General features: G+C 38.4%; 2 protein-coding genes across 3 annotated transcripts; one reads left to right on the plus strand and one right to left on the minus strand.

Annotated features, from left to right (window-relative positions):
* The first annotated feature begins 5,291 nt into the window (after window positions 1-5,291).
* LOC117254343 (uncharacterized) lies at window positions 5,292-7,593 on the plus strand. Its single transcript, XM_033622547.2, has 5 exons — window positions 5,292-5,392; window positions 6,239-6,325; window positions 6,454-6,606; window positions 6,709-6,813; window positions 6,946-7,593. The coding sequence occupies exons 1-5, from the start codon at window positions 5,341-5,343 to the stop codon at window positions 7,152-7,154; spliced, it is 606 nt and encodes a 201-aa protein (XP_033478438.1). The 5' UTR covers window positions 5,292-5,340; the 3' UTR covers window positions 7,155-7,593.
* Window positions 7,594-8,072: 479 nt separating this feature from the next.
* Window positions 8,073-13,092, minus strand: LOC117253797 (interferon-induced protein with tetratricopeptide repeats 5-like). 2 transcript variants are annotated; one of them, XM_078169044.1, is made up of 2 exons: window positions 12,956-13,092; window positions 8,073-11,805 (listed from the first exon to the last, which is right to left on the minus strand). In XM_078169044.1, the coding sequence occupies exons 1-2, from the start codon at window positions 13,033-13,035 to the stop codon at window positions 10,494-10,496; spliced, it is 1,392 nt and encodes a 463-aa protein (XP_078025170.1). In that variant the 5' UTR covers window positions 13,036-13,092; the 3' UTR covers window positions 8,073-10,493. The 2 variants fall into 2 exon arrangements, with proteins under 2 accessions (XP_078025170.1, XP_033477385.1); XM_033621494.2 differs by lacking the exon at window positions 12,956-13,092 and adding an exon at window positions 12,589-12,927.
* Window positions 13,093-15,133: the final 2,041 nt, after the last annotated feature.

Genomic DNA, 15,133 nt, shown 5'->3' on the forward strand with positions numbered 1-15,133 from the left:
CTTTTTGGAGATTCGTAATCATTTGAGGAACACAAAAAGAAAATAGCTCCGTTATTTATTATTATTATTTATTTTATTATTATTGTGAAATTGACGCTCTATTTTTAGAACTGCATTTTGCAGTTGTGTGGGCAAAAATACTATTGTTATAACTGTACTGTCTGTATCTTGTTGTAAAGGTAAATAGTGCCGGTGTTCCATATAAAAAAAAGGGAAGGGATGTAAAAGCGGAACATGTATTGAATAAGAGTTCCTCTCTGAGAGAAACAGAGAAGGTTTAGTATCATTCAGAGCAGAGAAGATGTCAAACCAGTTTTTTGTTTAGATTAACGGCACAGAATGAGCTGTGGAAACATTTTACAACAAACTGGTAAAAAATATTGTACATGAATGTGCTGAATTCTTGAGACACATAAAGTTTTTGATACCATAAAATTTACCAACAGGTGCATATAGGACAGAAAAAAAGTTTCTAGCTTACTGATTTTACGTCATTAAAATATTAGCTCCTCAGTCATGTTATTCTTTATATGAGTAACAGGACTGAAAGTAACAGGACTGCGTTTTTAGCATAGAATTAGCAAATACACAAAATATAGCCCCATAGCATCTGTGCTAACAGCATGCAGTCACAGAGCACAATGTTGTGATTAACCAAAAAATAGTACTTCTAAAATACAAAAATAGCAATTAAAAAAGAATTCAGGTAACAGGACTGTACGCCATTAATGACCCATTCACTCAGAGCAAGAATATAATCAAATATACAGAAAAGTAAATGAGAGAACTTACTTTTGGTCTTCCCATGGCCTTAAGAAGATTCAAATAAAGCAACTTCCTGTTGAACATGTGACTTAAGTAATGTTCCATTTTTTCCAGAAGGGACAAGGTGTTAGGATAACAGGACTGAGTGAAAACTGGGGGACACGACTAGGTATAATTTAACTAAAATATTATGGACTTTTTATAAATAAAATGTATGCAAAACAGAGTTGGATATAGAGTAATAATAATGAAAAAAATTTTTTTTGAAGGATTTTAATGATTATATTTCATAGTGAAGTGTAATTTATTTTAAAGTTTTAAATTATATTTCCAAAATTTGCATTTGGGGCAATGTGCAGGACATTTTGTTTAATAATAACATGTATTTCACAGTTAATTTTCATGCATATTTATACATGTAATGTCCTGGGGATGGAAATGGCACTCATTTGGACAGTGTGCACTATTTGTAATTTCAATCATACAATTTACTGACTGAACATTTCTCTGTGTTCTTTGTTTTGTTGACTGCAGCATGTGTTATAGAGTGATTACGGCAGTGAGCAATCATTTATGAGAATCAGGATGTGGTTAACTGGTTACCTCCAAGAGCTATTCTCTCTTAAAGACAGCATGAGAGTTCCTCTTTTTACACTTTTAAGTTGGAGTTAACTGCCGCCACAGTTTTACCACTTGATGCCTGAAACACCTTCAATAGAGCCAAACTAGTCTTTAGAATACAAATTTGGCTGTGGAGATATTGTAAAAAAGACATCATGGGCCCTATTAAAACAATCTATAGTGCATGGTCTAAAGTGTATGGTGCATTTAGGTTGTGTCCAGCTCCACTTTTGTTAAACAGTGCATCATCTGGGTGCAAAAGTAAGGCACAAGGGGCTTTTCTGTCGAGAGTAATGTAGTCAGTGCAGTAATTTCACTGCAGCAAATATCGTGGGATATGATTATGATGATTATGATGATTATTATGATGCTCCTCCTGCGTAAATGTGCACAGCATCTCTCCTCATGGGGAGTCAGACAACTGCTCTGCTCTGCTCTCTGCTATGTGATACGTTTGAGTGAATGTTGAGGATACAAGATTCATTTACAATGTAACTGATATTTTCCTCAATAGTTATGTATTATTTCCCCCACCCACAACCCATCCGCGTGTCCCTGTTTGTGTAACAAGCATAGTGTACTCACATGATGAACTTGCCTACGCAGTTGCATCTTACTATCTGAATAATGCATCCTTTAAAGGTGCAGTGTGCAGGAGCTGTTTAGAATCTACATAAGGAGCAGGTCCTCAGCTACGGAGATTGTCATGTTGCACTACCATGTTTCTACAGTAGCCCAAAACAGACAAGCAAAACACTGGCTCTAAACAGGGCCATTAGGGTTTTCACATTGGCCATCGTAGTTAGCAGCCCCTCCATGATGAGAGCACTGGAAAAACAGTGATTTTTTTAACATGAAACTTCTTTACTCAGTGTTTTCACCAGTTTAAATCACCTGATCCATTTGTTTGTGGGAGGAAAAGACCTCTGCAGTTAATGTGGCTCCTGGTAATAACCTCCTGAACATCTAGATCTTAAGTTATCAGAGAAATAAGGTGAGCACAGATTAGCTGGTGCTGCTAGCAGCCTGTCTCCTAAATGCCAAACAGCGTCAGACAAACACTGATTTGTAACTAGTTTATTCAGTGATTTTACTGGTTTTAATCACTTAGTCCATTTATTTGGAGAGGGAGAGACCTCTGTGGATAATCTGGCTCCCAGTAAAAATCTCCTGAACAAAGAACACTGATGGAATTCTAACAAGGAGAAGGTTCAGCTGGTTGCAATCTGCAATCATCACTGCTAGGCACCGCTTAATCTCCTAAATCTTACACTCTGCACCTTCTTAAATAGCAGAAAAATACTGTGTCATTGACTTCAGACCAGGTTTTTGTAGCTCAATGGCACAATTGCTTCCTGCTGCTTCAAAATAGCAATAGATTAACAAAGCACCCGACCAAACCTCATTTTAAGACCAACAAGCCCATGGGCGCACAGATGGATGAAAGTACATTTACTACTTACGCAGCATGGGTGCTGGCCATGAAAATAAAAACTGCTTTTGTGTGAAACTAGCATCGCAGTTGCACTGCCCTGTGAGACATATCACCTATGGCCACCATCAAATCCCCTACCAGCACAGTTCCACAGTACAGAGGGGCCTGAAAGAAGGATGAACCTTCTCTCTCCCTATTTTCCATATTCACTGAATTGAGAAGTGCTTGCATTTATTGGGAGCCAGACAACCAGCAGAAAATACAGGATGAGAATACATTCTACTGCTGAAAACCACTGATTTTCCATGTGTTCCCCCATGAGATAAACATGTACGCACATCAGTATAGGATACCATTCTATAAAGTAGACCTTAAAGTCCTTGATAGGTTCTGTCCTTACAGGAGGATATTTATTTCTTCACTGCAGTATGAAAATCAACAGGATTGATGGGAGGCCTGTTGACCACACTGCCTTGTTACTGCAGTGCACAGTGGCTCTATTGTGTAAACATCAGTAGTCTGAATTTATGCAAGAGGAACTTGAAATAGCCATGGTGAAATACGTTATGAGGAACTCAGTTGATATTCGTGCTCAGATATTCAGCTTTGTCAAGAGGTTTTTTATAAATGACTTGTAGTGTCACAGAAAAAGTGGAGGAAGTGACTGTAGGACAATCACTGTGGTGTCACCTGTGGCCTGAATGAATAAACATTCTACTGAACTCAACTGACAACTGAAAATGCAATAGCAATGCATAAGTGTTGCCTACACACTGGGCAGCTTGACACTTGGCTCCTGCAGCTCAATGATCTGTAGTCACAGGCACCTTAATGTAAAGGCTTACCAGGGCTAAATTCCTCTAACTGAGTACCAGGGGCCTTAAAAGAGATGAGTTTAAAATTGTTTAAATGTATATACTATAAATTATATTATTATGTTGTAGCATTGTGGAGTAGCTAGGTGAATGGAGAAGGAACGATGAGGGGACAATGTGTGTCTGCTAGCCCAACAGACCTCAGGTTTATTCCCTTACCACAGCAAAGCTAACCCGACATTAAAGTGTCCTTCAAAGGTAGGGTGGGTAACCTGGTGCTTCTCTCAACTTATATTTCTCATTAGCTCATTCTCCACTAACAAGTGTCCCCTTAATACAGAAAAACAGACGCTCTGGCACGAAATGTAGAATATACACACTTAACCTCCTTTTCCCTCCTTGGAACTACTTCTCAGCCAATCACCCACTACGGTGGACACCCTCCTCAATAAAACAAGTGCTAAATAACACATAGACAGAAACTTAAACCTTGCTTGATAATATATTTGCACTGCTGCTTTGAACAATATTTGGCCAGGGAAGTCACAGAGGTTTCCTGTGAAAGCTGTGATCATGAACTTACTGTAATGTAGAACAAAATATATATTCACATTTCGAAATTCCTGGAGACTGACAAATCTGGTAGTTGTAGCATTGAGCAGCAACACTGGCATCAGTGGCATGTGTGCAAAGTGGAGCACAGGGACCTGGTGGGGGCCTTCAGTGACTGGAGCGATAAGAACTGCCTCCTCCTGAACTCCACCAAGTCAGTAACAAACATACTCATTTTGAACCAAACCATAATGCTTTTTTTTTTAAAAAAAACATAACCACATATTTTGTTGCCTAAACCTAAGGAAGTAAACCTAAAACAGAAGTTTATTTTAGAAAGAGACTGTATGTATTTAATTATTATTATTAAGTGCACACTGTACATTTCCTGTAAAAACAAAACTTGATTTTGTGAAGAGACAATGCATGTATGGAGGATAAATTGACATGCTGTCCCTGAGTGTCCAAAACTGAGAGTAAGAGTGTCATAATTTGACTGGAGTACCACTGACCAAACATTGGTATTTGAGAGAATGTGTTGATAAAACACTTACAGATTCTCTTCATTGGATGTTGTAAACATGTCATAGTCTAGCTCTTGACTATAACAAGACCCCCACTTTTTCAAATGTCATTCAGGCCAGTATTAGTAAAGACCTCACCCATGGCTTGGAAGAAGATCATTGGACACTTTGCCAAATATAACCTACATGTCTCACCTGTGAAAGTCCTTTACTTTTTAACCTTTAACAGGAGTAGGTAACTCAACGTCTTTTAGCACTATCTGGACTAATGACTGTCAGTCACACATAAAAGAAGACACTCAGGTGAGCATGTGTCCTATTTGTACCAATTTTAGTCTGTGACCAAACAGAGCCAAACTGTTTTATGGGTTTTCTGTACCTATAAAGACTTAGAAAAGAGTATACAAGGAGTAGAGCATGTTTAGCAGATCAGTGCAAATTGTTGCAGAAAATGTCATGTCATGTCATGCAGAGGGTCCCTGCTTTGAATGTCAAAGTGCTGTGTACAGTTCCTGTGTTTTTTTTTTTCCATCTATGTATGGTGTATTCCTCTTTTTAACCACAGGTTGTCTATAGTATATAAGGTGAGGTTCCACAGATAGACCAGTAGTCTGCACACTTACTCATAATGATGAAGCTGATTCTGTCTCTCACTCTACTCTGGATGCTCTGCAGCACAGGTAACTCTACACACTCCTAAACTGTATTCATACAGGCATTAGAATCTAATATAAACGTTTTAAGAGGTTACCTGGAATGTAATTTCAAAGTGAATCAAAGTGGTTTAGAGTAAGCTTTTTATTTTAAATAAACATGAGCGTGAAATGCCTAGAAAACATGTTATAACATAAAGTGACTACAGAAATAGGCAGGGCCCGGTAAGTTTGTAGAATAAACATTTAGATGAGGAGGTGAAGGGAGAGCTAAATGGTGTATTTGTCACAAGAAGGACACCTGAAGACAAAAACTGCAGCCATTTAAACTGATGCCTCAGCCTGTTAACTTCTTTTGCTGGACAATATATTATTCAAGAAATAATTGTGATGAATGACATTATTGTCATTTTAAGACCTTTTTTTGGCCACTGATATAATGATAACATAACAGTGTAACAACTGAAGGACAAAAAGCAATGAGCAATAAACTTTAAATTCCTAAGAATATTAAGACATTGGAATTTGAATGGCAGGTTCATATTAACGGGTTGTCCTCTGTCATTCTGCTTTAAAGATCAGGACAACTCTGCTGTTTATTCTGCCATCATGTTGGCTAAAATGTTGGTGATATTCTTATGTAAACAAACACACGTAAACACAACAAGCCATATCGTGGTAAGCAAATATGATCAAGGTCATGTCCATATATCTTACGTTAAGTCGATAATGTCATTACTGTGACAGACCTAGAGTTGCCCCTTAAATGCCAGTAAGTAAGCTGAGGTAGTATTTTATTGTGAAATTGTGTATCTGTGGTTTTGTGGTTAAATCATTTATCAGTTTAACAATTAAATATGTTTGTTGGTGCAGTTGGAGCTTTTACGTGTAAGGATAGTCAAAAAAACACCACCCATAGCTGTGCACCCAATGAATACTGTGCAGCAGCTGCCTCACAAGGTAAGTGTAAAAATCAATCTGTTGTTTCCTCATGTCATTTACCTTTTTTAATCAAGATTTCTGCATTACAGTGTTTGCTCTGCACATGTTTTTCATTAACATTTACAAACTGTACTTTGATTTCACAGGCAGCCCAGGAAATCAGCAGTCCATATCATGTGTGTCGTCCTCCATCTGCGATCCAATCAATCAGATGTTTTCGTTCAACTTTGGCTCCTATAACCTCACTGCCTCGGTTAAGTGCTGCAAAACAAACAGCTGCAACAGTGAGGATGTGACCTGTAAGTGAAGTAAAAAGAATCTGTGTTGCTGCTGTCAAATGTCAGACTGCTGCGATGAGGAAAATGGGAAGTGTTTTTGGCGTGTCTTTTGTTCTGTTTCAGACCCCGCTAAACAAAAAGAAAATGACCTAAAGTGTTCCACCTGTGACAACTGTAACGAGACTGTACAGTGTGTGGGAGACCAGGACCGCTGCCTCAGTGGGAGTGGTGAGCTCCAATGCTGCAAATCAAAGATAGTCTGTCAACATGTGTCACTTACTGCTGCCTTCCTTGTTATTTCTTCTTTGTGAGATTTGTAAAAGCTGTGATTTAATATAACAGTGATTTTGTCATCCACAGTGGCGACAAACAACACCGCCAAAAAAGTCTTTGGCTGTGCCTCGAAAAACCTGTGTGACGCTTCCTCCAAGCTGAATTTCCTGTCTGACTATCTCAACTTCACCAGTGGACCAAAGTGTTGTGTTTCCAGTCTTTGTAATTCTGCCTCGACTGTCAAACTGAGTGTTGCTCCTTTCCTGCTTGGACTCATAATGCTTGCTGCCTGTTAAAACAAAGAGCAGAGCCTAATGTAGCTGTAAAGTGAACTGGAAAAAAATGATCAGAACATTAGGAGTTACCTATTATCACTACTTTTTGTGATATGTTTGTTATGATTTAAAATTTGAATCTTAACACAATTGAATTAATATTAATAACTGCATATCCCCTCTTAGTCCAACATTTACTATTCTTTTAGCTCTGCTTTGGTCTCCACCACCTCCATATGAAAATATCTATCAGTAATATTTTTGTTTATTTGCCACTTACATTTACGTACATATAGACTGAGTGTTATGTCATGTAACCAACCATACTGCTAATCAAATCTTTAAAATCAAAATTATTTAATTGGCTCTCTTGTTTTGTTTCTGTTGTAATATTTGAAATATAAATGAATGACTACTGTAATACGTACTTACCACCTAATAAAACTTCTGATATGTTAAATGGTTCCTGGTTTATTTGTGTTGTGCAGAGCATTGAACTAAAAAGAATAATTAATGTGTTTAGAAAATCATGTTAGACTGGATGTGGAAATGGTTTATTAATATTTATACAACAGCTAGTTCTGACCAAGTAATTTGATTGAACAAGAGGCCTTTCATGAGTGCTAATATAGAGTTCAACATCACTGGGACTTTTGAATATGCATGTTTCACTCTGCTTTATAGGTGTTCCAAACCGTTCATTACATTTACTGTTAATTTGCCTTCATTAATGGTCGTGGTGATGAAGTTTGCATTGCAAAGATGAACATATTTCCACAAATAACATTTGAATTAAATTATGAATGGTCATCAGAAGAAGACAAATTTAAGGGAAGAAGCCTGGATACTTCACTGCAATCCTCCAGGTTTGCTCATAGAAGTCACAATGGTGTTGTCTTATCAAGCTGTTAACTCATCAAATCCACACATGCCACCAAAGCAACTGCCAACAGACTTTAATTTCACTGACTGCACAATAAGTGGAAACATACATATACATGTACATAACACTTGTGTAGACTTACACAAAGTAGCAAACTAGTGTGCAGGAACGTCTAGTTGTGTGTTGCTTGGAGACAGTCCAGCCCCGGTCCAGTCAAATAAATGATTAAATAAACAAACAAATCGTAATCAGTTGTCACTTATTACTGTAAACTAAGAAATGGAGCTTGTACAACTATTGTATAAACACAGTATCACATGAAAGAGAATGCTGTTATACTGAATATCTGAAGTGTAGACTTGAGTTAGACGAGTCAAAAATTTCATGACTTTAGTCACGACTTGACAAGATCAAAAAAGGCTTGCAACTTGACTGGAACTTTAACAACAATGACTCATGAGTTCACTTGGACTTGAACCTTTTGACTTGAATATAGTTGAAAACTTCCCCCACACCCAGACACTAAAAAGTGTCTTATTTTAAAAATTGGCCACAATTCTATTCACTTTCCCCTAATTTCCTGAACCAACTAACGTTAGTGCTATTTAGTCCCAGCAAGGTGACACCTAATTCCCCCACGTCCACTTAGTTTGAATCAGTCCAACGGCATCCAGGAAAGTTGCAGGATAGAACAATGAAGGATTAATGTTACATGTCTGAGCATTAAATGGAAAAAAATGATACCAAAGATAATTTCGTTCACATACAAAAAAATAAGTCTCAAGTCAAGGCAGGCAAGTCGGAAGTCTTAAACGTTGAGTTTCAATTCCTAAACAAGTCATAATATGCTCTTCACCAAATGTAATGTCATTTTAACAACAGAGTAATCAACTATTACATTTACAAAAATTATGAATGCTTTATAAATTTAAACTTATTTGTTAAAACAAGTTTTTAGTTGCAACTCCATCTGTAATTTTCAACAGGCATGCTGCTATTACAGTAAATGTAATAGTTGATTACTCTTGTTAAAATGACATTACATTTGGTGAAGAGCATATTATGACTTGTTTAGGAATTGAAACTCATCGTTTAAGACTTCGGACTTGCCTGGCTTGATTTGAGACTTACTTGTGACTGGCAAAACAATGACTTGGTCCCACCTCTGCTAAATATCAGTACGGTTGTGGTTATCAGCAGCTTTGTGCCTACAACCGAATCAAAGCTGCATGCACTGATATTCAGTACAGCAGTGCTCCCTGTAGTGCGATATAGGCCTTTTTCACAGCAGACATTTTGACATGTCATAGTAGGAAAAGCACTGGTGAAATTGATAACATTAATGCTCGCTCAGTTCCATTAGGTGTCCCAGTAAACTATTCCAGTGATCCAGCATGCACAATGCCAGGACCTTCACTAAGTGGATGCAGCCATCATTAATGTTAATAAATACACCCAGGCCTTTTGTATTATAACGTGTTAAAATGTCTGCCATGAAAAAGGTCTATTGCCTGAATCCAGGCCAATTATTTCATCCAATAGGATGAAAATCAACAGGTTCAGTCAACAGAAGTTTTTTGATGTCAGTTGTTGAACCACTAAGTCCTCTGCATTTTTTCTGATACGTCAGTAGCTCACAAACAATGCAGGAGTTTATGTGTTCAGTCCACAACCTAGCCAGTTCCGTTAATGCTGACAGGAGCAGGTCTCTACTCAAAACTTCAGATATGAGGACAAACAAATAGCAGCTACAAGCTCCATTTATGTTAAGTGCATTTTCACTTTATTACACGTTTTTAATTGAAATTTGATTTTACTGAAGAAGAGGTGGAAGTGGAAGATAGAAAATTATTATGCTTTGACTGCCCTCTGCACACTACCTGCTCACTATCAACAGTAGACAAGGAGTTCATTTGAAGTTATATTTTAACCAACTGAAAAATGCAGACCCAATAGTCACCCTACCTTAAGCTCTCCTGCAACTCCTGGGAAAATATACATCATTCTGTGCTAAATTTCATGTAGAAACAGATCGATCATATGGTGCAATAGAAAGAAAAACATGTTTTAAAGTACATTTGTGATTGTTATACATTATTTTGTAGAAGCCAAGTTGCTCTCACAAACACCAGTAAGAGTTAATGTAAAGTTGAGATGTATTACATTTTTCCATTCCTATTTATTTTGCTTGAGTAAAGGCACTTTAGTACATTCAGTACTCTGACACAATATCAACTTCACCTGTATGGGTTAATTGCAGACGTAAATACCTTCAAATAAGTGCATCATTTTTTGTGTTTGTCTAGAATACAAAAAGCTGAAGATAGTGTGTATTTACTAGATGTGCAGCTAGGTTGTGCTGGTTGTAGCACTTGTGATAACGTGAGAGGAGTTTTCTCTCTCGTAAAGCTGATCCAACAGAGAAGGTATCAATTATTGATCTTCTGGATTTAGACTCCACTGGACAGTATAGTAGTTTATTTCAGTCTCAGCTTATTCAGAAACTCCTCTATTTCTCCACACATTCGGTTCCTGTTTCTTTCTCTAATCCTCTCCAGAGTTCGAATGCTGTTCTTACGATAGGAAGATTGTTGCGGTATAGCTGCTGCCCTCATGTGATACTCTATCGACTTGTAGCTCTCCTTTCGAATGAAGTGTACGTATTTTGCATAGTAGTTGTAAAGCATCTGTTCCCCTTCAGGATCCAGATCACTTTCCAGCAGTTCCTCATATATCTGGTCAGCATTAACTTGCTGATGGGACTCTGCATATATGTTTGCAAGAGATATTTTTCTTTTCAGTGAAGAAAGAGGGTAAAGAGTAATCACTTCCCTATAGAGACTGATAGCTCTGTTGATCATGCTGTGCTCCAGGGGATTGTCCCTGTGTAAAAAGATCCTCTTTTTGTAGCAGATTGCAGCACACCTCTTCAGATAACGCTCATCTGGATGTCTTTCCAGAGCCTCCTCTGCCAAATCAATGGCCTCATCCATAGATACATAGATTCTGTATAGCCTTAGTAATGGCTTTAGACCACTGTAGCTGCTGATGGGCTTTCTTAAAACCCTTCTGGTTAACTCACGTGCTTCACTTTCAATTTTTTTCCCTTTCTTAGCACATTGCTCAAGGTACAAAGCAGCAAGGTACAAGTTCTCTGGGTCATGTTCCTTGGCGATCTTCATTTTCTCCAAGATGTCAGCCCCCAGCTCTTTGTTGCTGTGACTAAGAGCATTCTCTAACCCTATGACATGGCTGGTGTGCCACTCCACCATGTCTGGCTGCATCCTAATGGCTCTCTGGAAGTAATCTGTAGCCAACTGCTTTTGTTCTGAGCTGAACTTCATCAGGGTCCAGGCTTTTTCAGCACAGATCTCTGGATGGAGCTCATCCTGAGATGGAGATGGATATTCATTCATCAGGGCATCGACCTTTGACAGGTAAGCCTGACTCTCTGCTTGTTCTCCCAGGTGGTGGTGCAGCCAAGCCAGGTTCCCATAGTTCACAACTAACCAGGGACCTTCATCTGAGACGGTGTTTCTCATCTGGCGGAAGGCCTCTGCAGCCCTGCCAAAGAAACGCTGAGCGTCATCGGTGAACCCCAGCTGGTAGTGGATGTACCCTTGCAGGTTGTAAATATGACCCAGCCAGCTGTATCCCTCCTCAGTGCCAATGTCCTCCAGCTTGTCCCTGAGGCGGAAAAGTTTGGACCTGCTAGGGTCCAGATCCCAGGTGAAGTGGCACTGCAGGGCCTCCAGTTTGGACTCCAGTGTTCTTTGACTCTGAGCAGCACTGGCAGAGATTAGAAATGACAAATGCCAAATTACATATGCAGTATGGTCATATAATGTGCCCTGTGGTGTGCTATGTCACTGATGATCACTGTAATAACCCTTGTGTAGAGGAAATAAGGAAGGAACAATGAATGGACATGAAGGAAGATGTGTGTCAGAGATTAAGGAAGGATTAAGACAAAACAAGAAAAAGAAGAGAATAAAGATAAAAAAAAGTCATGAATTAATGAGTGGAAAGGACATAAGGAAGGCGTTAATAGGGGAGGAAGCAGATGAAGAAAGGAGGAGAAAGCAATACAAAGCAGTGAAAACGCAGTGAGGACTAAAATGTAGGTAGGAAAGAAGAAACAGACTAAGCGACAATTAATGGATGAAAGAGAAATAAGGAGTGAATGAAGCACAAATGTATCAGAAAGGGCAAAACGGGGGAAGAACTGAAGAGAATCAGGAAATAAAGAAGGAAGAAAAGAAGGAAAGGAGGAAGAGAACAAAAGACGGAAACAGTGAGTCACAATGAATGGACAAATTAATAGGAAATAAAGGAGAGTATGAGAAGAATCAGACAGAAGACAGAAAAAAGCAAGAAGGAAAAGAGGAAGGAAGGGAATAAATGGGAATGAGGGGGAAACTGGAGAAACAGCTGAAAGGGACGAAAGACAGTAGAAAGGAAAGAAGAGAAACAAAATAGGCAATAAACTAAAGAAAATAAAGGAATAAAAGGCACGAGGAAAAATAAAGATAGAAAAGCAGAGAAGAATAACATGCAAAAGCAGATACTCACTTCATCATCCAGCTGTAGTTTGCTAAATATGAGTCTCTGGTTTCTGATCTTTACACTAAGTACGCCGCTGCTTTGGGTGCAGCACCATAAAATCAGTAATGGTTAACTTGTTTTATGCTGTAAATGATGTAATGTTGAACACTATGGACTCTGTGGACTTCCTTTTCCCAGGAATAGAAACCTAGGCTAATTAGCTGGACAAATCAGTCAAATTACTTGGTCTAACATCAGAATGAACAACGTGTCTATACAACGAAGCTGAGGGACTCATGCACATTATATTTCACTGTGTGTCACCATATGATGTTCATTTACAACACAACAATTATCAAGAATAACAGAGAGAGCATTTGGTAACGTGACTCACCAGCTAGCAGTTCTCAATAGAGCTCGTAAGTTGCGTGTTTCCGTTTCCGGTACTTGGGACTTTAAACATCGATTTCTCATAATGTATTTCAATGGCTAGGTGAAAATTATTTTCTGGTCCCGTTTGAATTGTGCCATGAATTTCACATACGTTGTTTGTGAATTTTTAATATATTTTTTCATGCAAAGAAGGCTACAATTTAGCGGGAAGAAGTTTGATACTGTTAGGTTTTGTGGAGTACAGCTCTTCGCTGCTCTCAACGCGTATGATATATAACACCACTCGCACTCAGAACATGGCTGTAGCCGTTTCTCAATATGCGTTCTTGTGCGGACTTTTGTTCTTGCGGACTTGTGACACGTCATCAGTCACAGCCCAAGTACTGCTCCAATTCAAAGTTCACATCCAGCCAAGTTCTGTCCAAATGCCCGGATGTGTTCTCGCCACGCCCCTTTTACCGGGATGCATGGGAGCAGTGTGGACTTCAGACAGCCAGGTATCCCAGCATGCATTTCACATCAATCATCGGAAATGGTGAGTGAGGGAAAGGCGCACAATTGTAAGCCATAATTACCGATATGTTACTGTTGTTTTGTCACGGAACGTAGTGTTTTCATGCGTAGTTTAAACTTCAGACCCGTGGTCGATGTTTTAATATAGAGCCCAGCTGAATGTGACTGCGGTCCGCTAGATGACAGCGGTGTCAGCGCTCATAGATAATAAACGTGTGTATGAGCGCTCAGGCTGCCCCAGAGAGCAGCCTCTCTCGGGTAGTCCATTTGAAATTCGTGGCTGATATCTCTGTAGTGGTTAAATATGAAATGTAATTCCTCTGGGGTATGTCTAATGGGCAACATTCAGTCTCAGTATATAAGATATATTATTATATTGTTAATGTTGTAACATTGTAAATGTTATTGTTTTTTGTATGTATTCTTATTTATGTGTTTTACCATTCAATAATGATTTTAAGAATTTATTGTAATTAATTTATTGTATTTAAAGATTAATTGTATTTATTGTAGTATTTATTCAACAGCATTTTAAATATTGATTATCTGATATGAATTGTATACCTGCATGATGTCTGAAGTGTGGCTGAATAAAATTTTCCTCTTCACATCTGACCTGTTTGATCCCATTTATATTGGTGAGGACAGACTAAATGACAAACTGCTGTCAGTATAATCCAGTACAGTTCAACAGCACCACAATCTACAACTCTACAACAAATCTACAACACTTAATGTCAGACTGAATATTAAACTGCTGTTGTTTGTTCTAGGTGTATCAAGTAAACTGTCAAGTCTCCATAAAAATGTAGACAGAAAGCATAATGATGAGACAAAACTAACAGTAACTAAGTATATTTACTCAAGTAGCTACTGTAGCCTACTTAAGTACAAATTTGATGTACTTTGGGTATTTCCATTTACTGAGAGGGAAATACTGTACATTCTATTTATTTGATAGTTATAGTTACTTTTCAGATAGTTTGTTTTATACCTTGTAAGTTTCATATTTACAAGTTGCTGTGCGTTGTTATAGATTAGACTAGTATCCTAGTGAAAGGTGTTAAAATTAGGCCTATATGTCTATGGAAGGAACGGGCAGAGCAAGTTCACATCCGGGCATTTGGACTGTACTTGGCTGGATGCGGACTTTGAATTGGAATAGCGCTTGGGCTGCGACTAATTTCACAAGTCCGCAAGAACACAAGTACAAGCAAGAACACAGAAGCGTGAGCCCCGCTGAGTAACGCAAATTACGTCCCCCGGAAAACAAAGGATATGCCATTCACCACAGTTCACCACAATAAATAAAAAAAATATGTATATAAATGAATGCCAAAATTATATTGGTTACATTTCCATAAACATTTTCCTCCGAACAAACGAGTTAATTGCTACAAAACATAATTTTACAAACAAGACACAATAATAACGCAGTTATAATGTGATCCTGAAAGTGTGCAGGAACATACTATTTAACAGAGGAAAATGATACAACCCTGTTTTGCTAATTAAACTCATTTATTGGAGACAGCTGTGCATTGTGCCAAGACAATATGTGCACAATAGCGTGCACTAGGGCCCTTCGCAATAGTGTGCACTGGGGCCCGTCATCCTTATGCCACCACTGAAGTTAAAAGTATAATCAAATCAGAAATGATTAAGA

This window comes from Epinephelus lanceolatus, chromosome 6, assembly GCF_041903045.1.
Source record: "Epinephelus lanceolatus isolate andai-2023 chromosome 6, ASM4190304v1, whole genome shotgun sequence".
Taxonomy (NCBI): Eukaryota; Metazoa; Chordata; class Actinopteri; order Perciformes; family Serranidae; genus Epinephelus; species Epinephelus lanceolatus.

Excerpts from the sequence above, each read along its gene's own strand:
- LOC117253797 (XM_078169044.1), bottom strand. The coding sequence starts at position 13,035 with ATGAGAAATCGATGTTTAAAGTCCCAAGTACCGGAAACGGAAACACGC. Across the intron at positions 11,806-12,955 it reads CTATTGAGAACTGCTAGCTG|TGCTGCTCAGAGTCAAAGAA; the intron begins GTGAGTCACGTT and ends AATCTCTGCCAG.
- LOC117254343 (XM_033622547.2), top strand. The coding sequence starts at position 5,341 with ATGATGAAGCTGATTCTGTCTCTCACTCTACTCTGGATGCTCTGCAGC. Across the intron at positions 6,607-6,708 it reads CAACAGTGAGGATGTGACCT|ACCCCGCTAAACAAAAAGAA; the intron begins GTAAGTGAAGTA and ends GTTCTGTTTCAG. Across the intron at positions 6,814-6,945 it reads CCGCTGCCTCAGTGGGAGTG|TGGCGACAAACAACACCGCC; the intron begins GTGAGCTCCAAT and ends TGTCATCCACAG.